We start from the raw sequence: 25,430 nt of genomic DNA on the forward strand, positions 1-25,430 counted from the left end.
CTAACATTGCAGATGTATTCACAGAAAGTGTCACATTAAGCATAGTTATATCAAGCAAACTATGTTTTTCCCATAGATCTCTTATTATATAAACTGAAATGTGTTCCATGGTAAAATCTTTTAAACAATATATTACTCTAGAACTGCCTAGTGAAGTCTTGGGAAGTCTTCTTTCCCCACAATCCAAGCTGAACCCAGGCTGTTGGGTTGGGTCAGCAGTTGACCAAACTGTTGGAAGCTCCAGTTTACAGGCCCACATAACCCCACAGCCTGGATGGTCCAGCACACTTTGCATATACTTTTCAAGTGCATTCTTAAGCTTCTCTACTATGCATTCCATGGTGTTTCTGATGAGAGCAGGCAAGGTATTGAAGAGTCTTAGGCATCAGGTGTTTAAGGCATTCTCTTATTTTGTGCCCATTGCACCTTTGATTTCAGCGTTAGTATTTTACAAAGTCTTCCATGCTTGTCATACCAGTAAGATGTTATTTTTGAACATAGTTTGGAAATCATACCTTCTAGGAATTTCCAAGTTTAGACGATGATATACCTCTTCTGTCAGCACTCCAAGGAGTATAGCTTTAGAGATTTCAGCCATTCCCAGTAATACAGAAAATTTACCACATCAATAGGGACTATGAAAGATCTCAGAAACCTTCTAATTCAAATTTACGATCTTTCATATTTGGGATCTTATTTGTTCTATGTGATCTATGTATCTGTATATAGTCATATATATAAGGTGTTGCATAGATTGTTTCTGTTGTTTTGGAGGAGTGCTTAAATGACTTTTTTGCACCAATAATTTACTGTTTGGTTATATAGTAGCTGTAGTACAGTAATAATATCATAACCCATTTAAAAACTGGGTCATGTGGGTGAGGGTGGCAGAGGTGGTGATGGAAGCAAGAGTCATCACCCCTAATCAGTTCTTGACAATATCATACCTTTCTTGTACTCTCATTAATCACCTTGTTACTTTCCTTTTAAATATGATTTATTTTCTTCTAATCACCTCATTTTCTTTACTTTCCTTGACATATATTATCTTTTTTACTTTTCTATTTCAGGCTTTAGTTTCTACATTCTTTGCCTTCCATTCATTACTAGTTCATCAACAAAAAAAAGATGAATTAAGTTAAACAAGATTAGGTATTATTGTAACAGACTGAGGTCCCTAATATCTCAACTGCTTTAAAATGAAATTTCATTAAGAAGGACCATGGTAAGCAGGGGCTACTTTTATATAACCATCATTGTTGTTCAATACAGAGACAGTACTATCTTTTTCATTTGCATCAACTGTACGGCAATAAATGTATGATGTGACAACCATTAAAGTTCATGTAATGTTACAGTGTGGGTTGTTTATTTGCATGCCTCATCTACTACCACATATCAATGTACTTTTCTCATGTAGCCATATACTGTAAAATATTAGTGATGTACAAAAACAAAGTTGGAGCGGGTAACTTTTTATTTTTTCTGTAGAAGGCTCTAATCGTGTACAAAGGACAAGACTAGGGAAAGTATTTACGAATTTTTGAGAAAGTGAAAATCCTGTCTTGAAATAAGTTATATCATAGTTACTGGGAAAGAATGAGAAGGTAGAGAGTTCCAGAGCTTCGATATAGGGAAAGAAGCAGGTATCAAAACTGACCACCCTTGAGCTGCTGTTGGCCAAACAATAAGCATGTAATGCAGCAGCATGCTGGGTATTGCATGGTCTAGCTAGTGGTAAGTGCACAAAAACAGCTAGCTCTTGGGAGCAAAAACTATATCAATACCTATAAAAAGAGAGATATACATAAGTATATGTATGTAAGTTGGAGAGATGGCCAGAGAGCGTTATTGGATTACATGTTAATTGATAGGCGTGAAAGAGAGACTTTTGGATGTTAATGTGCTGAGACGGGCAACTGGACGGATGTTTGATCATTATCGTGTGGAGGCAGAGGAGAAGATATGAAGAGGTTTTCAGAAAAGAAGAGAGAATATTGGGGTGAAGAGAGTGGTCAGAGTGAGCTTGGAAAGGAGACATGTGTGAGGAAGTACCAGGAGAGATTGAAAGCAGAATGGAAAAAGATGAGAGCAAATGACATAAGGGGAAAGGGAGAGGAATGGGATGTATTTAGAGAAGCAGTGATGGCTTGTGCAAAAGATGCGCATGGCATGAGAAAGGTGGGAGGTGGGCAGATTAGAATGGGTAGTGAGTGGTGGGATGAAGAAGTAAGCTTGTTAGTGAAACAGAAGAGAGAAGCATTTGGATGATTTTTGCAGGGAAATACTGCAAATGACTGGGAGATGTATAAAAGAAAGAGGCAAGAGGTCAAGAGAAAGTTGCAAGAGGTGAAAAAGAGGGAAAATGAGAGTTGGTGTGAGAAAGTATCATTAGATTTTAGGGAGAATAAAAATGGATTTGTATGTAGCATTTATGGATCTGGAGAAGGCATATGATAGACTTGATAGAGATGCTCTGTGGAAGGTATTAAGAATATATGGTGCGGAAGGCAAGTTGTTAGAGGCAGTGAAAAGTTTTTATCGAGGATGTAAGGCATGTGTACGTGTAGGAAGAGAGGAAAGTGATTGGTTCTCAGTGAATGTAGGTTTGTGGCAGGGGTGTGTGATATCTCCATGGTTGTTTAATTTGTTTATGGATGGGGTTGTTAGGGAGGTGAATGCAAGGGTTTTGGAAAGAGGAGCAAGTATGCAGTCTGTTGTGGATGAGAGAGCTTGGGAAGTGAGTCAGTTGTTGTTCGCTGATGATACAGCACTGGTGGCTGATTCGTGCGAGAAACTGCAGAAGCTGGTGACTGAGTTTGGTAAAGTGTGTGAAAGAAGAAAGCTGAGAGTAAATGTGAATAAGAGCAAGGTTATCAGGCACAGTAGGCTTGAGGGACAAGTCAATTGGGAGGTAAGTTTGAATGGAGAAAAACTGGAGGAAGTGAAGTGTTTTAGATATCTGGGAGTGGATTTAGCAGCAGATGGAACCATGGAAGCAGAAGTGAATCATAGGGTAGGGGAGGGGGCGAAAGTTCTGGGAGCATTGAAAAATGTGTGGAAGTCGAGAACGTTATCTTGGAAAGCAAAAATGGGTATGTTTGAAGGAATAGTGGTTCCAACAATATTATATGGTTGCGAGGCGTGGGCTATGGATAGAGTTGTGCAGAGAAGGGTGGATGTGCTGGAAATGAGATGTTTGAGGACAATATGTGGTGTGAGGTGGTTTGATCGAGTAAGTAACAATAGGGTAAGAGAGATGTGTGGTAATAAAAAGAGTGTGGTTGAGAGAGCAGAAGAGGGTGTGTTGAAATGGTTTGGTCACATGGAGAGAATGAGTGAGGAAAGATTGAACAAGAGGATATATGTGTCAGAGGTGGAGAAAACGAGGAGAAGTGGGAGACCAAATTGGAGGTGGAAAGATGGAGTGAAAAAGATTTTGAGTGATTGGGGCCTGAACATACAGGAGGGTGAAAGGCGTGCAAGGAATAGAGTGAATTGGAGCAATGTGGTATACCGAGGTCGACGTGCTGTCAATGGATTGAACCAGGGCATCTGGGGTAAACCATGGAGAGTTCTGTGGGGCCTGGATGTCAAAAGGGAGCTGTGGTTTCAGTGCATTATCACATGACGGCTAGAGACTGAATGTGAATGAAAGTGGCCTTTGTTATCTTTTCCTAGCACTACCTCACGCACCTTTAAGGGGAGGGGGTGGTTATTTTCATGTGTGGCGGGATGGTGATGGGAATGAATAAAGGCAGACATTATGAATTATGTGCATGTGTATATATGTATATGTCTGTGTGTGTATATATATGTATACGTTAAGATGTATAGGTATGTATATTTGCGTGTGTGGATGTGTATGTATATACATGTGTATGTGGGTGGGTTGGGCCATTCTTTCATCTGTTTCCTTGCACTACCTCGCTAATGCGGGAGACAGTGACAAAGCAAAATAAATAAAATATATAAATAAAAAGATGTTTTGGAAGGAGGTAAATAAGTGTGTAAGACAAGAGAACAAATGAGAACATCAGTGAAGGGGGCTAATGGATAGGAAATAACAAGTAGTGGTAATGTGAGACGGAGAATGGATTGAGTATCTTGAAGGTTTGTTGAATGTGTTTGATGATAGAGTGGCAGATATAAGGTATTTTGGTTGAGGTGGTGTGCAACATGAGAGGGTCAGGGAGAATGATTTGGTAAACAGAAAAGAGGTATTGAAAGCATTGCGGAAGATGAAAGCCGGCAAGGCAGTGGGTTTGGATGGTATTGCTGTGGAATTCATTAAAAAAGGGGGTGACTGTGTTATTGACTGGTTGGTGAGGATATTCAATGCATGTATGGTTTATGAAGTGCCTGAGGATTGGCAGAATGCATGCATAGTGCCACTGTACAAAGGCAAAGGGGATAAAGGTGAGTGTTCAAATTACAGAGGCATAAGTTTGTTGAGCATTCCTGGGAAATTATATGGGAGAGTATTGATTAAGAAGGCCAAGGCTTGGGGAATTGGGAATCAGATTGGGGAAGAGCAGAGTGGTTTCAGAAGTGGTAGAGGATGTATGGTTCAGGTTTTGCTTTGGAGAATGTATGTGAGAAATACTTAGAAAAACAGATGTATTTGTATGTGGTATTTATGGATCTGGAGAAGGCATATGATAGAGTTGATAGAGATGCTTTGTGGGAGGCTTTAAGAGTATATGGTCTGGGAGGTAAGTTGCTAGAAGCAGTGAAAGTTTTTATTGAGGATGTAAGGCATGTGTATGAGTAGGAAGAGAGGAAAGTGATTGGTTCCCGGAGAATGTCAGTTTGCTGCAGGGGTGTGTAATATCTCCGTGGCTGTTTAATTTGTTTATGGATGGGGTTGTTAGGGAGGTGACTGCAAGAGTTTTGGAGAGAGTGGCAAGTATGCATTCTGTATGGATGAGAGGGCTTGGGAAGTGAGTCAGTTGTTGTTCCCTGATGACACAGCGCTGGTGGCTGATTCGGGTGAGAAAGTGCAGAGGTTGGTGACTGAGTTTGGTGAAGTGTGTGAAAGGAGAAAGCTGAGAGTAAATGTGAATAAGAGCAAGGTTATTAGGTTCAGTAGGGTAGATGGAGGAGTAAATTGGGAGATTAGTTTAAATGGAGAAAAACTGGAGGAAGTGAAGTGTTTTAGATGTCTGGGAGTGGATTTGGCAGCGGATGGAACCATGGAAGCAGAAGTGAGTCACAGGGTGGGGAAGGGGGCAAAGGCTCTAGGAGCATTGAAGAATGTGTGGAAGGTGATAACGTTATTTCGGAGAGCAACAATGGGTATGTTTGAAGGAACAGTGGTTCCAACAATGTCATATGGTTGTACGGCATGTGCGATATATAGGGTTGTGTGGAGGAGGGTGGATGTGATGGAAATTAGACGTTTGAGGACAACGTGTGGTGTGAGGTGGTTTGATTGAGTAAGTAATGAAAGGGTAAGAGAGATGTGTGGTAATAAAAAGAGTGTGGTTGAGAAAGCATAAGAGGGTGTATTGAAATGGTTTGGTCACATGGAGAGAATGAGTGAGGAAAGATTGACAAAGAGGATATATGCGTCAGAGGTGGAGGGAATGAGGAGAAGTGGGAAACCAAATTGGAAGTGGAAGGATAGAGTGAAAAATATCTTGAGCGATCGGGGCCTGAACATATAGGAGGGTGAAGGGCATGCAAGGAATAGAGTGAATTGGAATGATGTGGTATACCAGGGTTGACGTGCTGTAAATGGATTGAACCAGGGCATGTGAAACATCTGGGGTAAACCATGGAAAGTTTTGTGGGGCCTGGATGTGGAGAGGGAGCTGTGGTTTCAGTGTATTACACATGACAGCTAGAGAATGAGTGTGAACGAATGTGGCCTTTGTTGTCTTTTCCTAGTGCTACCTCGCACGCATGCGGGGGGAGGGGGGTGCCATTTCATGTGTGGCAGAGTGGCAGTGGGAATGGATGAAGGCAGCATGTATGTGTATGTATATGTGTATATATGTATATGTCTATGTATGTATATGTATGTATACATTGAAATGTATAGGTATGGATATGTGCATGTGTGGGCATTTATGTACATACAAGTGTATGTGGGTGGGTTGGGCCATTCTTTCATCTGCTTCCTTGCACAACCTTGCTCACGTGGGAGACAGCGACAAAGTATAATAACAAAAATAAAAAGAAAAGGAAAAGTGAATCAACAATGTGGCACAGGGCAAGGGGGTCATGTTTGGGAGTTAGACTGGGACAGTTTATAAGGTGGATTGCTTTCAACTCAACTCTGTCAAGTAAGTATGCAGAGCTATCACTACCCAAAATGTAAAAGCAGTACTCCATACAAGGACAAATCAATCCCTTGTATAAAAGGAGCAACTGTTCAGAAGAACTTTGACGTATAAAAAGAAGACCCAGTTTCTTGGAGGCAGACTTAACTATTCCAGTAAAGTGGGTTTTCCAAGAAAGAGTGGATGTTACAGTAATGCCAAGTATGTTCATTGAGTCAAGAGGTGGAATTACTGAACTGTCAAAGGAGAGGCAAGGGTTGTGAGGAGTTTTCAACATTGAGAAGATCAGAAAGTGGGTCACAGAGGCATTAAACTTACCAAGATTTTGTCTACACCATTGAGATATTCTGTCCAAGGCTGAGTTATTGAGGAGGTTATGTCAAGACTAGATTAAGACTGAGTGAGAGAAGGAGGGTATGATTTGAAGGAAGTGGATTAATGCACTGTTGAGTCATCAGCATATGAGTGCACTGGATTATTTGAGGAGGACAGGAAATCGTTGAAAAAAAGGAGAAAAAGTGTAGAGGACAGGCCAGAACCTTGAGGGACACCACTGCTGATGGAGAAAAGGAGGAGGCTGCTCCATCAACAACCACAGATATAAGTCAGTTTGAGAGGAAGCTAGATATGAAAGAGCAAAGTGAGGGAGGGAAGCCAAAAGAGGGGAGCTTAAAGTTGAATCCCAATGCCACACCCTGTCAAGAGCCTTAGATATGTCTCCCCTAAATCTTTCAAGGATGATGACCAGACATTAGTAAGATAGGAAAGAATATCACTAGTGGATTTCGTCTAATGGAAGCCATACTGGTCATCAGAGAGAACACTGATTTTTGAGGTGTTTAAGGTTATGAGAGTTAAAGAGGAATTCAAAGAATAGAAATGGTAGATGTCAAAGCAATAGGTCCATAGCTAGAGGGGTCAGAATGGTGACCCTTCTTAGGGATGGGATATACCAATGCATGCTCCCAAGGAGAAGGAAAAGTTTTGGTTTTTAAACAGAACAGAACAGACGAGCAAGCACAAGTGCAAGTTCAGAGGCACACTCTTTCAGTAAATGAGGATGGATACCATTAGGACCATAAGCCTTACTTGTTTCCAGAGAAAGAAGTGCTTTTCGGACAGTCCAAAAAGAGATCACGAGAGGGGGCATAGAGTTAGTAAGAGGAACATCAGGGGGTGAAGGAATGTTAAAGTCATCCAGGGAGGAGTTAGAGGAGAAACAGGAAGCGAAGAGAGTTATTTTGTCTACTGGAGAGACAGTGATAGTACAGTCAGAGCAAAAGTGAAGGGAAGGTAGAGCAACAGAAGTTGTTAGAGATGCCCTTAGCTAAAGACCAGAAAGACCTATCAGTGGATGACAAGAAAAGCTTATCGCACTTCTTTTGAATGAAGGAATGCTTTGCCTCATGGATAACATGCTTGCAGCAATTATGAGCAGTGATAAAAACTGGATGGGAGCCAGAGGAAGGAAAGTTTTTCTAAGCCTGATATGCTTGATCCCTTGCCTGAATGGCCTCAGAACTGGAACGGTTGAACCATGGACTGGAGGAAGAGGTCGTCTTGGAGGAAGAGTGGATAAATGCTTCCATTCCTGCAAGAATAACCTCTGCTGTGTGTTTGGCAGAGACAGAAGCATCACCACATAAGAAACAGTAATTTACCCAAGAAAAGTCAGAAAAGAAGTTACGTAAGTTATTCCAGTCAGCTTTGTTGAGGTACCAGTATTTATGCTTAGAAAGAGCTGCTGTGGGGGGAGGCACTGTTAGAATAGATACATTTATGAAAGAGTGAGCAGAAGAACTAATTAGGGGTGAGATTGTGTATTTACAGCAGAATGGACTAGAGTCTTCAACTCTGTTTCATAAATCCAAGGCAGTGTGCCATGTTTGCACCTTAACTGCAGTGTCATAATTAGAAACAGTTGTAAGTCCAGCACATTGTGAAACACAACCACTTAGTGTCTTCCATTTTGATACTTACCATCTATCATTCTTTTCACTTTAACCAGAGTGAATACTTAAATGATCACAAATAACATGCACTAATTATCCTTCCTGTGAATGCTCAAAATATGACTGACTAGAGTACTTTTCTGAGTAGCACGATAGGAGCATTCTGTACAAGCAAATGGTTTTTCGCCAGTATGAGTACGTATGTGTGGTTTCAGACTTTCTTTCTGAGAAAACCGGAAATTACAGTATGGGCATGAATAAGGCTTTTCTCCAGTATGAATACGTATGTGTTTGGTCAAGTGAATTTTCTTCATTGTGGAGTATTCACAATAAGAACACTGATGAATCTTGCCACTGGTACCTCTTCCATCTGTGTTCTGGTGAATCCTCTTTGACTCCACCTGTGAGGGAAAGTGACCTTAAATTCCCAATACAAGACAACATAATTCATGTAATAAGTACCAGACAGTAAAGTTTTGCTTCCTACAATAAGAACTGTCTGAAGGAACAAGGAGTTATGTAGGTCTTAAAAGCATTTATAAAAAAAAAAAGAGTCATTATCCATTTACATTATGCACTAAAGTATACAAAATAAAGAAGCAGGCCAGGAGACACAAGTAAAGGAAATTCAGGAAATGAAGTAAGATGATTATTGAATGAACCAAAAGTAAGAGATTCAATTTATGTAATGTGAAGGGGGATCACTATCAGCAATATCTGACATAGGTATAAAGGAAATGAAATTGCCTAAGAAATTAATAAAACTACTAAAGAAAAATATCACTTCAGTATCATTAGCATCAACAAAGGGAGTGGTTCAGCACATGCAATGTTCCAGTTAGATTTAAGTTTAAAAACTGAGAATGATGATTCAAAAAGTGCAAGTAACTATAACAGATATTTGAGTGGTACCATATTATGTTGGTGGAGATGCAGATAAATGAGGAGTATAGAAATATAAAATATACAGCTGATATAGAAATGTAGTGAAAGAACTGGTAATGTATAGAGGGAATCAGCATAAAAGGAATGAATTGGAAGATTTATGTCACCTGGTCAAAAATGAGTAATTGGGTACTGTATTCATGTAAAGGAAGCTAGAGGCATGATGGAAGGGAAGATGATACAGACAGTTATGCAAAAGTGGGTATAATGTAAGAAGCTCTAGGCGTGATGGAAATATCCTGGGATAATAAGGATGCCAAAATTGCATGCATACTTCATTTATTGAGATTACCCAAGGACCAGTTTCAATAAAAGAGTCCTTGTATTACCCTGTACCTTTTGAAATGCTCCTGCACCCCAAGCCTGTAAACTCCTTTGGAGAAGTCCTTTGAAAAGACTATACTTCATGACACAGCCTCACCAAAGATGACCTTTCCATCACAGCATGCCTGCGAGCATGTAGAGTCTGGTAACACCTAATGAACATTAATATTATCATTATCATTATTATACTTAATCACTGTTTCCTGCACCAGCAAGGTAGTGCAAAGAAACAGAAAAAGAATGGCCCAACTACTCAAATGTATATATATATATTTTTTTTTCATACTATTCGCCATTTCCCGCGTTAGCGAGGTAGTGTTAAGAACAGAGGACTGAGCCTATGAGGGAATATCCTCACTTGGCCCCCTTCTCTGTTCCTTCTATTGGAAAATTAAAAACGAGAGGGGAGGATTTCCAGCCCCCCGCTCCCTAAAGGAATAGTGGTTCCAATAATGTTGTATGGTTGCGAGGCGTGGACTATGGATAGAGTTGTGCGCAGTAGGATGGATGTGCTGGAAATGAGATGTTTGAGGACAATGTGTGGTGTGAGGTGGTTTGATCGAGTAAGTAACGTAAGGGTAAGAGAGATGTGTGGAAATAAAAAGAGCGTGGTTGAGAGAGCAGAAGAGGGTGTTTTGAAATGGTTTGGTCACATGGAGAGAATGAGTGAGGAAAGATTGACCAAGAGGATATATGTGTCGGAGGTGGAGGGAACGAGGAGAAGAGGGAGACCAAGTTGGAGGTGGAAAGATGGAGTGAAAAAGATTTTGTGTGATTGGGGCCTGAACATGCAGGAGGGTGAAAGGAGGGCAAGGAATAAGGTGAATTGGAGCGATGTGGTATACCGGGGTTGACGTGCTGTCAGTGGATTGAATCAAGGCATGTGAAGCGTCTGGGGTAAACCATGGAAAGCTGTGTATGTATGTATATTTGCATGTGTGGATGTATGCATATACACGTGTATGGGGGTGGGTTGGGCCATTTCTTTCGTCTGTTTCCTTGCGCTACCTCGCAAACGCGGGAGACAGCGACAAAAAAAAAAAAAAAAAATATATATATATATATATATATATATATATATATATATATATATATATATATATTCTTAATACCTTCCACAGAGCATCTCTATCAACTCTATCATATGCCTTCTCCAGATCCATAAATGCTACATACAAATCCATTTGCTTTTCTAAGTATTTCTCACATACATTCTTCAAAGCAAACACCTGATCCACACATCCTCTACCACTTCTGAAACCACACTGCTCTTCCCCAATCTGATGCTCTGTACATGCCTTCACCCTCTCAATCAATACCCTCCCATATAATTTACCAGGAATACTCAACAAACTTATACCTCTGTAATTTGAGCACTCACTCTTATCCCCTTTGCCTTTGTACAATGGCACTATGCACGCATTCCGCCAATCCTCAGGCACCTCACCATGAGTCATACATACATTAAATAACCTTACCAACCAGTCAACAATACAGTCACCCCCTTTTTTAATAAATTCCACTGCAATACCATCCAAACCTGCTGCCTTGCCGGCTTTCATCTTCCGCAAAGCTTTCACTACCTCTTCTCTGTTTACCAAATCATTTTCCCTAACCCTCTCACTTTGCACACCACCTCGACCAAAACACCCTATATCTGCCACTTTGTGGAAGGTATTAAGAATATATGGTGTGGGAGGAAAGTTGTTAGAAGCAGTGAAAAGTTTTTATCGAGGATGTAAGGCATGTGTACGTGTAGGAAGAGAGGAAAGTGATTGGTTCTCAGTGAATGTAGGTTTGCGGCAGGGGTGTGTGATGTCTCCATGGTTGTTTAATTTGTTTATGGATGGGGTTGTTAGGGAGGTAAATGCAAGAGTTTTGGAAAGAGGGGCAAGTATGAAGTCTGTTGGGGATGAGAGAGCTTGGGAAGTGAGTCAGTTGTTGTTCGCTGATGATACAGCGCTGGTGGCTGATTCATGTGAGAAACTGCAGAAGCTGGTGACTGAGTTTGGTAAAGTGTGTGGAAGAAGAAAGTTAAGAGTAAATGTGAATAAGAGCAAGGTTATTAGGTACAGTAGGGTTGAGGGTCAAGTCAATTGGGAGGTGAGTTTGAATGGAGAAAAACTGGAGGAAGTGAAGTGTTTTAGATATCTGGGAGTGGATCTGGCAGCGGATGGAACCATGGAAGCGGAAGTGGATCATAGGGTGGGGGAGGGGGCGAAAATTCTGGGGGCCTTGAAGAATGTGTGGAAGTCGAGAACATTATCTCGGAAAGCAAAAATGGGTATGTTTGAAGGAATAGTGGTTCCAACAATGTTGTATGGTTGCGAGGCGTGGGCTATGGATAGAGTTGTGCGCAGGAGGATGGATGTGCTGGAAATGAGATGTTTGAGGACAATGTGTGGTGTGAGGTGGTTTGATCGAGTGAGTAACGTAAGGGTAAGAGAGATGTGTGGAAATAAAAAGAGCGTGGTTGAGAGAGCAGAAGAGGGTGTTTTGAAGTGGTTTGGGCACATGGAGAGAATGAGTGAGGAAAGATTGACCAAGAGGATATATGTGTCGGAGGTGGAGGGAACGAGAGAAGAGGGAGACCAAATTGGAGGTGGAAAGATGGAGTGAAAAAGATTTTGTGTGATCGGGGCCTGAACATGCAGGAGGGTGAAAGGAGGGCAAGGAATAGAGTGAATTGGAGCGATGTGGTATACCGGGGTTGACGTGCTGTCAGTGACTTCAATCAAGGCATGTGAAGCGTCTGGGGTAAACCATGGAAAGCTGTGTAGGTATGTATATTTGCGTGTGTGGACGTATGTATATACATGTGTATGGGGGGGGGTTGGGCCATTTCTTTCGTCTGTTTCCTTGCGCTACCTCGCAGACGCGGGAGACAGCGACAGAGTATAAAAAAAATATATAAATACACATATATATATATATATATATATATATATATATATATATATATATATATATATATATATATATATATATTGAATGTGTTTGATGATAGAGTGGCAGATATAGGGTGTTTTGGTCGAGGTGGTGTGCAAAGTGAGAGGGTTAGGGAAAATGAATTGGTAAACAGAGAAGAGGTAGTAAAAGCTTTGCGGAAGATGAAAGCCGGCAAGACAGCAGGTTTGGATGGTATTACAGTGGAATCTATTAAAAAAGGGGGTGACTGTATTGTTGACTGGTTGGTAAGGTTATTTAATGTATGTATGACTCATGGTGAGGTGCCTGAGGATTGGCGGAATGCTTGCATAGTGCCATTGTACAAAGGCAAAGGGGATAAGTGTGAGTGCTCAAGTTACAGAGGTATAAGTTTGTTGAGTATTCCTGGGAAATTATACGGGAGGGTATTGATTGAGAGGGTGAAGGCATGTACAGAGCATCATATTGGGGAAGAGCAGGTTTCAGAAGTGGTAGAGGATGTGTGGATCAGGTGTTTGCTTTGAAGAATGTATGTGAGAAATACTTAGAAAAGCAAATGGATTTGTATGTAGCATTTATGGATCTGGAGAAGGCATATGATAGAGTTCATAGAGATGCTCTGTGGAAGGTATTAAGAATATATGGTGTGGGAGGAAAGTTGTTAGAAGCAGTGAAAAGTTTTTATCAAGGATGTAAGGCATGTGTACGTGTAGGAAGAGAGGAAAGTGATTGGTTCTCAATAAATGTAGGTTTGCGGCAGGGGTGTGTGATGTCTCCATGGTTGTTTAATTTGTTTATGGATGGGGTTGTTAGGGAGGTGAATGCAAGAGTTTTGGAAAGAGGGGCAAGTATGAAGTCTGTTGTGGATGAGAGAGCTTGGGAAGTGAGTCAGTTGTTGTTCGCTGATGATACAGCGCTGGTGGCTGATTCATGTGAGAAACTGCAGAAGCTGGTGACTGAGTTTGGTAAAGTGTGTGAAAGAAGAAAGTTAAGAGTAAATGTGAATAAGAGCAAGGTTATTAGGTACAGTAGGGTTGAGGGTCAAGTCAATTGGGAGGTAAGTTTGAATGGAGAAAAACTGGAGGAAGTAAAGTGTTTTAGATATCTGGGAGTGGACCTGGCAGCGGATGGAACCATGGAAGCGGAAGTGAATCATAGGGTGGGGGAGGGGGCGAAAATCCTGGGAGCCTTGAAGAATGTTTGGAAGTCGAGAACATTATCTCGGAAAGCAAAAATGGGTATGTTTGATGGAATAGTGGTTCCAACAATGTTGTATGGTTGCGAGGCATGGGCTATGGATAGAGTTGTGCGCAGGAGGGTGGATGTGCTGGAAATGAGATGTTTGAGGACAATGTGTGGTGTGAGGTGGTTTGATCGAGTAAGTAATGTAAGGGTAAGAGAGATGTGTGGAAAAAAAAAGAGCGTGGTTGAGAGAGCAGAAGAGGGTGTTTTGAAATGGTTTGGGCACATGGAGAGAATGAGTGAGGAAAGATTGACCAAGAGGATATATGTGTCGGAGGTGGAGGGAACGAGGAGAAGTGGGAGACCAAATTGGAGGTGGAAAGATAGAGTGAAAAAGATTTTGAGTGATCGGGGCCTGAACATGCAGGAGGGTGAAAGGCGGGCTAGGAATAGAGTGAATTGGATCGATGTGGTATACTGGGGTTGACATGTTGTCAGTGAATTGAATCAGGGTATGTGAAGCATCTGGGGTAAACCATGGAAAGTTGTGTGGGGCCTGGATGTGGAAAGGGAGCTGTGGTTTCGGGCATTATTGCATGACAGCTAGAGACTGAGTGTGAATGAATGGGCCTTTGTTGTCTTTTCCTTGTGCTACCTCGCACACATGAGGGGGGAGGGGGATGGTATTCCATGTGTGGCGAGGTGGCGATGGGAATGAATAAAGGCAGACAGTGTGAATTGTGTGCATGGATATATATGTATGTGTCTGTGTGTGTATATATATGTGTACATTGAGATGTATAGGTATGTATATTTGCGTGTGTGGACGTGTATGTATATACATGTGTATAGGGGTGGGTTGGGCCATTTCTTTCGTCTGTTTCCTTGCGCCACCTCGCAAACGCGGGAGACAGCGACAAAGCAAAATAAAAAAAATAAATATATATATATATATATATATATATATATATATATATATATATATATATACTCATACACGCACATATACATACATATATATACAAAGACATATACATACATACAAATGTACATATTCATACATGTTGCCTTCATCTATTCCAGTTGCCACCCTGCCATATATGGAAACAGCACCCCCCATCCCCCCTCCAGCGAGGTAGTGCCAGGAAAAGACCAAAAAGGTCCCATTCGTTCACACTCAGTCTCTAGCTGTCATATGTAATGCACAAAAACCACAGCTCCCTTTCCACATCCAGGCCCACAGACCTTTCCATGGTTTACCCCCAGACACTTCATATGCCCTGGTTCAATCCACTGACAACACATTGACCCGGGTATAAAACATCGTTCCAATACACTCTATTCCTTGCATGCACTTCACCCTCCTAAATGTTCAGGCCCTGATCACTCACAATCTTTTTCACTCCATCCTTCCACTTCCAAGTTGGTCTCCCGCTTTTCCTTGTTCCCTCCACCTCTGCCACATATCTCCTCTTTGTCAATCTTTCCTCAATCATTCTCTCCATGTGTCCAAACCATTTCAGCTCACCCTCTTCTGCTCTCTCAACCACACTCTTTTTATTACCACACATCTCTCTTACCCTTACATTACTTACTCGATCAAACCACCTCACACCACATATTATCCCAATATATTTCATTTCCAACACATGCACCCTCCACAGCACAAACCTGTCTATAGCCCAAGCCTTGCAACTATTAACACTTTTGGGACCACTATTCCATCAAACATACCCATTTTTGCTCCCCGAGATAATGTTCTCGTCTTCCACACATTCTTCAATGCTCCTAAAACCTTCACACCCTCCCTGTGACTCACTTCCACTACCATGGTACTATAGGCTGCTAAGTCCACTCCCAGGTATCTAAAACACTTCACTTCCTCCAGTTTTTCTCAATTTAAACTTACCTCCCAATTAACTTATCCTCCACCCTAGTGAACCTTATAACCTTGCTCTTACTCACATTCACTCTCAGCTTTCTTTTTTCACACACTTTACCAAACTCAGTCATCAGCTTCTGCAGTTTCTCACACGAATCATCCACCAGCGCTGTATCATCAGTGAACAACAACTGACTCACTTCCCAAGCTCTCTCATCCACAAGAGACTGCATACTTGCCCCTCTTTCCAAAACTCTTGCATTCACCTCCCAAACAATCCCATCCATAAACAAATTAAACAACCATGGAGACATTACACACCCCTGCCGCAAACCTACATTCACTGAGAACCAATCACTTTCCTCTCTTCCTACACGTACACATGCCTTACATCCTCGATAAAAACTTTTCACTGCTTCTAACAACTTGCCTCCCACACCATATATTCTTAATACCTTCCACAGAGCATCTCTATCAACTCTATCATATGCCTTCTCCAGATCCATAAATGCTACAAACAAATCCATTTGCTTTTCTAAGTATTTCTCACATACATTCTTCAAAGTAAACACCTGATCCACACATCCTCTACCACTTCTGAAACCACACTGCTGTTCCCCAATCTGATGCTCTGTACATGCCTTCACCCTCTCAATCAATACTCTCCCATATAATTTCCCAGGAATACTCAACAAACTTATACCTCTGTAATTTGAGCACTCACTTTTATCCCCTTTGCCTTTGTACAATGGCACTATGCAAGCATTCCACCAATCCTCAGGCACCTCACCATGAATCATACATACATTAAATAACCTCACCAACCAGTCAACAATACAGTCACCCCTTTTTCAATAAATTCTACTGCAATACCATCCAAACCCGCTGCTGTGCCGGCTTTCATCTTCCGCAAAGCTTTTAATACCTCTTCTCTGTTTACTAAATCACTTTCCCTAACCCTCTTACTTTGCACACCACCTCGACCAAAACACCCTATATCTGCCACTCTATCATCAAACGCATTCAACATACCTTCAAAATACTCACTCCATCTCCTTCTCACATCACCACTACTTGTTATCACCTCCCCATTAGCCCCCTTCACTGAAGTTCCCATTTGTTCCCTACTCTTATGCACTTTATTTACCTCCTTCCAAAATATCTTTTTATTCTCCCTAAAATTTAATCATACTCTCTCACCCCAACTCACATTTGCCCCCTTTTTCACCTCTTGCACCTTTCTCTTGACCTCCTGTCTCTTTCTTTTATACATCTCCCAGTCATCTGCATTATTTCCTTGCAAAAATCGTCCAAATGCCTCTCTCTTCTCTTTCACTAACAATCTTTCTTCTTCATTCCACCACTCACTACCCTTTCTAATCTGCCCACCTCCTACGCTTCTCATGCCACAAGCATCTTTTGTGCAAGCCATCACTGCTTCACTAAATACATCCCACTTCTCCCCCACTCCCCTTACGTCCTTTGTTCTCACCTTTTTCCATTCTGTACTCAGTCTTTCCTGGTACTTCCTCACACAAGTCTCCTTCCCAAGCTCACTTACTCTCACCACTCTCTTCACCCCAACATTCTCTGTTCTTTTCTGAAAATCCCCACAAATCTTCACCTTCGCCTCCACAAGATAATGATCAGACATCCCTCCAGTTGCACCTCTCAGCACATTAAACATCCAAAAGTCTCTCTTTCGCGCGCCTATCAATTAACACATAATCCAAAACGTTCTCTGTCCATCTCTCCTACTTACATAAGTACACTTATGTATATCTCTCTTTTTAAACCAGGTATTCCCAATCACTTGTCCTTTTTCGGCACATAAAGCTACAAGCCCTTCACCATTTCCATTTACAACACTGAACACCCCATGTACACCAATTATTCCCTCAACTGCCACATTACTCACCTTTGCATTCAAATCACCCATCACTATAACCCGGTCTCGTGCATCAAAACTACTAACACATTCACTAAGCTGCTCCCAAAACACTTGTCTTTCATGATCTTTCTTCTCATGCCCAGGTGCATATGCACCAATAATCACCCATCTCTCTCCATCCACTTTCAGTTTTACCCATATCAATCTAGAGTTCACTTTCTTACACTCTATCACATACTCCCACCACTCCTGTTTCAGGAGTAGTGCTACTCCTTCCCTTGCTCTTGTCCTCTCACTAACCCCTGACTTTACTCCCAAGACATTCCCAAACCACTCTTCCCCTTTACCCTTAAGCTTAGTTTCACTCAGGGCCAAAACAACTAGGTTCCTTTCTTAAACATACTACCTATCTCTCCTTTTTTCTCATCTTGGTTACATCCACACACATTTAGACACCCCAATCTGAGCCTTCGAGGAGGATGAGCACTCCCCGCGTGACTCCTTCTTCTGTTTCCCCTTTTGAAAAGTTAAAATACAAGGAGGGGAGGGTTTCCAGCCCCCCCCCCGCTCCTGTCCCCTTTAGTCGCCTTCTACGATACGTGAGGAATGTGTGGAAAGTATTCTTTCTCCCCTATGCCCTATATATATATTTGTTTTTTTTCTTGCTTTGTCGCTGTCATCTGCGTTTGCGAGGTAGCGCAAGGAAACAGATGAAAGAAATGGCCCAACCCACCCCCATACACATGTATATACATACGTCCACACACGCAAATATACATACCTACACAGCTTTTCATGGTTTACCCCAGACGCTTCACATGCCCTGATTCAATCCACTGACAGTACGTCAACCCCGGTATACCACATCGATCCAATTCACTCTATTCCTTGCCCTCCTTTCACCCTCCTGCATGTTCAGGCCCCGATCACACAAAATCTTTTTCACTCCATCTTTCCACCTCCAATTTGGTCTCCCACTTCTCCTTGTTCCCTCCACCTCCGACACATATATCCTCTTGGTCAATCTTTCCTCACTCTTTCTCTCCATGTGCCCAAACCATTTCAAAACACCCTCTTCTGCTCTCTCAACCACGCTCTTTTTATTTCCACACATCTCTCTTACCCTTACGTTACTTACTCGATCAAACCACCTCACACCACACATTGTCCTCAAACATCTCATTTCCAGCACATCCATCCTCCTGCGCACCACTCTATCCATAGCCCATGCCTCGCAACCATACATTGTTGGAACCACTATTCCTTCAAACATACCCTATTTTTGCTTTCCGAGATAATGTTCTTGACTTCCACACATTCTTCAAGGCTCCCAGAATTTTCGCCCCCTCCCCCACCCTATGATCCACTTCCGCTTCCATGGTTCCATCCGCTGCCAGATCCACTCCCAGATATCTTCCTCCAGTTTTTCTCCATTCAAACTAACCTCCCAATTGACTTGACCCTCAACCCTACTGTACCTAATAACCTTGCTCTTATTCACATTTACTCTTAACTTTCTTCTTTCACACACTTTACCAAACTCAGTCACCAGCTTCTGCAGTTTCTCACATGAATCAGCCACCAGCGCTGTATCATCAGCGAACAACAACTGACTCACTTCCCAAGCTCTCTCATCCCCATCAGACTTCATACTTGCCCCTCTTTCCAAAACTCTTGCATTCACCTCCCTAACAACCCCATCCATAAACAAATTGAACAACCATGGAGACATCACACACCCCTGCTGCAAACCTACATTCACTGAGAACCAATCACTTTCCTCTCTTCCTACACGTACACATGCCTTACATCCTCGATAAAAACTTTTCACTGCTTCTAACAACTAGCCTCCCACACCATATATTCTTAATACCTTCCACAGAGCATCTCTATCAACTCTATCATATGCCTTCTCCAGATCCATAAATGCTACATACAAATCCATTTGCTTTTCTATTATATATATATATATATATATATATATATATATATATATAATACTTTTATCCCTGGGGATAGGGGATTAAGAATACTTCCCACGTATTCCCTGCGTGTCGTAGAAGGCGACTAAAAGGGGAGGGAGCGGGGGGCTGGAAATCTTCCCCTTCCTTTTTTTTTTTTTTTTAATTTTCCAAAAGAAGGAACAGAGGGGGCCAGGTGAGGATATTCCAAAAAAGGCCCAGTCCTCTGTTCTTAACGCTACCTCGCTAATGCGGGAAATGGCGCATAGTTTAAAAGAAAAGAACATATATATATATATATATATATATATATATATATATATATATATATATATATATATATATATATATATATTGAGAGGGTATACGCATGTACAGAGCATCAGATTGGGGAAGGGTTGTGTGGTTTCAGAAGTGGTAGAGAATGTGTGGATCAGGTAGTTCTTTGAAGAATATATCCCTGAGGATAGGGGAGAAAGAATACTTCCCATGTACTCCCTGCATGTCATAGAAGGCAGCTAAAGGGGGAGGGAGTGAGGTCTGGAAATTCTCTCCTTTTTTTATTATCTATTTTCCAAAAGAAGGAACAGAGAAGGGGGTCATGAGGATATTCATGCCTCTGTTCTTAATGCTACCTCGCTAAAACATGAAATGGCAAATATTATTATATTATTTTTTATTATACTTTGTCGCTGTCTCCCGTGTTTGCGAGGTAGCGCAAGGAAACAGACGAAAGAAATGGCCCAACCCCCCCCATACACATGTATATACATACGTCCACACACGCAAATATACATACCTACACAGCTTTCCATGGTTTACCCCAGACGCTTCACATGCCTTGATTCAATCCACTGACAGCACGTCAACCCCGGTATACCACATCGCTCCAATTCACTCTATTCCTTGCCCTCCTTTCACCCTCCTGCATGTTCAGGCCCCGATCACACAAAATCTTTTTCACTCATCTTTCCACCTCCAATTTGGTCTCCCTCTTCTCCTCGTTCCCTCCACCTCTGACACATATATCCTCTTGGTCAATCTTTCCTCACTCATTCTCTCCGTGTGCCCAAACCACTTCAAAACACCCTCTTCTGCTCTCTCAACCACGCTCTTTTTATTTCCACACATCTCTCTTATCCTTACGTTACTCACTCGATCAAACCACCTCACACCACACATTGTCCTCAAACATCTCATTTCCAGCACATCCATCCTACTGCGCACAACTCTATTCATAGCCCACGCCTCGCAACCATACAACATTATTGGAACCACTATTCCTTCAAACATACCCATTTTTGCTTTCCGAGATAATGTTCTCGACTTCCACACATTCTTCAAGGCCCCCAGAATTTTCGCCCCCTCCCCCACCCTATGATCCACTTCCGCTTCCATGGTTCCATCCGCTGCCAGATCCACTCCCAGATATCTAAAACACTTCACTTCCTCCAGTTTTTCTCCATTCAAACTCACCTCCCAATTGACTTGACCCTCAACCCTACTGTACCTAATAACCTTGCTCTTATTCACATTTACTCTTAACTTTCTTCTTCCACACACTTTACCAAACTCAGTCACCAGCTTCTGCAGTTTCTCACATGAATCAGCCACCAGCGCTGTATCATCAGCGAACAACAACTGACTCACTTCCCAAGCTCTCTCATCCCCAAAAGACTTCATACTTGCCCCTCTTTCCAAAACTCTTGCATTTACCTCCCTAACAACCCCATCCATAAACAAATTAAACAACCATGGAGACATCACACACCCCTGCCGCAAACCTACATTCACTGAGAACCAATCACTTTCCTCTCTTCCTACAGGTAAGTTGTTAGAAGCAGTGAAAAGCTTTTATCAAGGATGTAAGGCATGTGTACGTGTAGGAAGAGAGGAAAGTGACTGGTTCTCAGTCAATGTTGGTTTGTGGCAGGGGTGCATGATGTCTCCATGGTTGTTTAATTTGTTTATGGATGGGGTTGTTAGGGAGGTGAATGCAAGAGTTTTGGAAAGAGGGGCAAGTATGCAGTCTGTTGTGGATGAGAGACCTTGGGAAGTGAGTCAGTTGTTGTTCACTGATGATACAGCGCTGGTGGCTGATTCAGGTGAGAAACTGCAGAAACTGGTGACTGAGTTTGGTAAAGTGTGTGAAAGAAGAAAGCTGAGAGTAAATGTGAATAAGAGCAGGGTTATTAAGTACAGTAGGGTTGAGGGGCAAGTGAATTGGGAGGTAAGTTTGAATGGAGAAAAACTGGAGTGAAGTGTTTTAGATATCTGGGAGTGGATTTGGCAGCGGATAGAACCATGGAAGCTGAAGTGAATCACAGGGTAGGGGAGGGGGCGAGAGTTCTGGTAGCGTTGAAAAATGGGTGGAAGTCGAGAACGTTATCTTGGAAAGCAAAAATGGGTATGTTTGAAGGAATAGTGGTTCCAAGAATGTTATATGGTTGCGAGGTGTGGGCTATAGATAGAGTTATGCGGAGGAGGGTGGATGTGCTGGAAATGAGATGTTTGAGGAATGTGTGGTGTGAGGTGGTTTGATCGAGTAAGTAATGAAAGGGTAAGAGAGATGTGTGGTAAAAAAAAGGAGTGTGGCTGAGAGAGCAGAAGAGGGTGTTTTGAAATGGTTTGGTCACATGGAGAGAATGAGTGAGGAAAGACTGACAAAGAGGATATATGTGTCAGAGGTGGAGGGAATGAGGAGAAGTGGGAAACCAAATTGGAGGTGGAAAGATGGAGTGAAAAAGATTTTGAGTGATTGGGGCCTGAACATGCAGGAGGGTGAAAAGCGTGCAAGGAATAGAGTGAATTGGAATGATGTGGTATACTGGGCTTGATGTGCTGTCAATGGATTGAACCAGGGCATGTGAAGTGTCTGGGGTAAACCCTGGAAAGTTTTGTGGGGCCTGGATATGGACAGGGAGCTGTGGTTTCGGCGCATTATTCATGACAGCTAGAGACTGAGTGTGAACGAATGTGGCCTTTGTTGTCTTTTCCTAGTGCTACCTCGCGCACATGCAGGGGAGGAGGTTTTCATTTCATGTGTGGCGGGGTGGCGACGGGAATGAATAAGGGTGATCGGGAATGAATAAGGGTAGACAGTATGAATTATGTATTTGTGTATATATGTATATGTCTGTGTGTGTATATATCTGTATATGCTGAGATGTATAGGTATGTATATGTGTGTGTGTGGACGTGTATGTATATACACTCGTATGTGGGTGGGTTGGGCCATTCTTTCGTCTGTTTCCTTGCGCTACTTCACTAATGCAGGAGACAGCGACAAAGTATAATATATAAAAACATATATATATTATTATTTTTATAATTTTTGCTTTGTTGCTGTCTCCCGCGTTAGCGAGGCAGCACAAGGAAACAGACGAAAGAATGGCCCAACCCGCCCACATACACATGTATATACATACATGTCCACACACGCACAATATACATACCTATACATCTCAATGTACAAATATATATACACACACAGATATATACATGTATACACATGTACATAATTCAAACTGTCTGCCTTTATTCATTCCCATCGCCACCTCATCACACATGAAATAACAAACCCCTCCCCCCTCACGTGTGCGAGGTAGCGCTAGGAAAAGACAACAAAGGCCCCATTCGTTCACACTCAGTCTCTAGCTGTCATTTAATAATGCACCGAAACCACAGCTCCCTTTTCACATCCAGGCCCCACAAAACTTTCCATGGTTTACCCCAGACGCTTCACATGCCCTGGTTCAATACACTGACAGCACGTCGACCCCGGTATACCACATCGTTCCAATGCACTCTATTCCTTGCATGCCTTTCACCCTCCTGAATGTTCAGGCCCTGATCACTCAAAATCTATTTTACTCCATCTTTCCACATCCAATTTAGTCTCCCACTTCTCCTCGTTCCCTCCACCTCCAACATATATATCCTCTTGGTCAATCTTTTCCACACTCATTCTCTCCATGTGACCAAACCATTTCAAAACACCCTCTCCTGCTCTCTCACCACACTCTTTTTATTGCCACACATCTCCCTTACCCTATTATTACTTACTCGATCAAACCACCTCAAACCACATATTGTCCTCAAACATCTCATTTCAGCACATCCACCCTCCTCCGCACAACTCTATCCATAGCCCACGCCTCGCAACCATACAACATTGTTGGGACCAATATTCCTTCAAACATACCCATTTTTGCTTTCAGTGATAATGTTCTCGACTTCTACACATTCTTCAAGGCTCCCAGAATTTTCACCCCCTCCCCCACCCTATGATTCACTTCCGCTTCCATGGTTCCATCCACTGCCAAACCCACTCCCACATATCTAAAACACTTCACTTCCTCCAGTTTTTCTCCATTCAAATTTACCTCCCAATTTACTTGACCCTCAACCCTACTGTACCTAATAACCTTGCTCTTATTCACATTTACTCTCAGCTTTCTTCTTTCACACACTTTACCAAACTCAGTCATCAGCTTCTGCAGTTTCTCACATGAATCAGCCACCAGTGCTGTATCATCAGCAAACAACAACTGACTCACTTCCCAAGCTCTTTCATCCACAACAGACTGCATACTTGCCCCTCTTTCCAAAACTCTTGCATTCACCTCCCTAACAACCCCATCCATAAACAAATTGAACAACCATGGAGATATCACACACCCCTGTCGCAAACCTACATTCACTGAGAACCAATCACTTTCCTCTCTTCCTACATGTACACATGCCTTACATCCTCAATAAAAACTTTTCACTGCTTCTAACAACTTGCCTCCCACACCATATATTCTTAGTACCTTCCACAGAGCATCTCTATGAACTCTATCATATGCCTTCTCCAGATACATAAATGATACATACAAATCCATTTGCTTTTCTAAGTATTTCTCACATACATTCTTCAAAGCAAACACCTGATCCACACATCCTCTACCACTTCTGAAACCACACTGCTCTTCCCCAGTCTGATTCTCTGTACATGCCTTCACCCTCTCAATCAGTACCCTCCCATATAATTTCCCAGGAATACTCAACAAACTTATACCTCTGTAATTTGAGCACTCACTCTTATCCCCTTTGCCTTTGTACAATGGCATTATGCAAGCATTCCGCCAATCCTCAGGCACCTCACCATGAATCATACATACATTAAATAACCTTACAAACCAGTCAACAATACAGTCACCCCCTTTTTAGATAAATTCCACTATTCCTTCAAACATACCCATTTTTGCTCTTGAGATAATGTTCTCTCCTTCAACACATTTTTCATTGCTCTCAGAACCTTCGCCCTCCTCTACCTTGTGATTCACTTCTGCTTCCATCTGCTGCTAAGTCCACTCCCAGATATCTAAAGCACTTCACTTCCTCCAATTTTTCTCCATTCAAACTTACATCCGAACTAACTTGTCCCTCAATGCCACTCAACCCTACTGTTATATGGTTGCCAGGCATGGGCTATAGATAGGCTTGTATAGACGTGGATGGATGTGCTAATATGAAATGTTTGAGGATAATATGTGGTGTGAAGTGATTTGATTGAGTAAGTAAAAAAAGGGTAAGAGAGATGTGTGGAAATAAAAAGAGTGTGGTTGAGAGAGCAGAAGAGGGTGTGCTGAAATGGTCCAGACATATGGTGAGAATGAGTGAGGAAAGATTGACAAAGAGGATATATGTGTCAGAGGTGGAGGGAACAAAGAGAAGCGGAAGACCAAATTGAAGGTGGAAGGATGGAGTGAAAAAGATTTTGAGCGATCAGGGCCTGAACACACAGAGGGTAACAGGCCTGCAAGGACTTGAGTGAAATGGAATGATGTGGTATACTGGGGTCAATGTGCTGTCAATAGACTGAACCAGGGATGTGAAGAGTCTGACGTAAAGCTTTACTCCTCTTTTCTGACATGATCAGTCTATTGCTAACTCTCCAAATGAAGAAACCACTCTTTTCAGCATCTTGTTTTCTTTTAACTCAACTTTGTATGATTTAGATTACAGTCCTCCACTCCCATCACCTCCCTCTAAACCTATGCCATGTCCTGTATTCTCCTCACATAAGATCTT

At 42.1% G+C, this 25,430-nt stretch overlaps 1 protein-coding gene across 3 annotated transcripts in view; it reads right to left on the bottom strand.

Annotated features, from left to right (window-relative positions):
- Positions 1-25,430, bottom strand: part of LOC139755984 (uncharacterized) — a 522,691-nt gene that overhangs the window by 74,355 nt on the left and 422,906 nt on the right. The window contains exon 6 of one of the 3 annotated variants that reach the window (XM_071674885.1): positions 4,193-8,640. The exons of the other annotated variants lie outside the window; for them this stretch is intronic. Within the exon in view, the coding sequence (XP_071530986.1) occupies positions 8,329-8,640 (312 nt within the window). The 3' untranslated portion in view covers positions 4,193-8,328. Of the gene's footprint in view, positions 1-4,192; positions 8,641-25,430 lie in introns of those variants that run through there. 3 annotated transcript variants of the gene reach the window in all.

The sequence above is a fragment of the Panulirus ornatus genome, chromosome 20, assembly GCF_036320965.1.
Source record: "Panulirus ornatus isolate Po-2019 chromosome 20, ASM3632096v1, whole genome shotgun sequence".
NCBI lineage: Eukaryota > Metazoa > Arthropoda > Malacostraca > Decapoda > Palinuridae > Panulirus > Panulirus ornatus.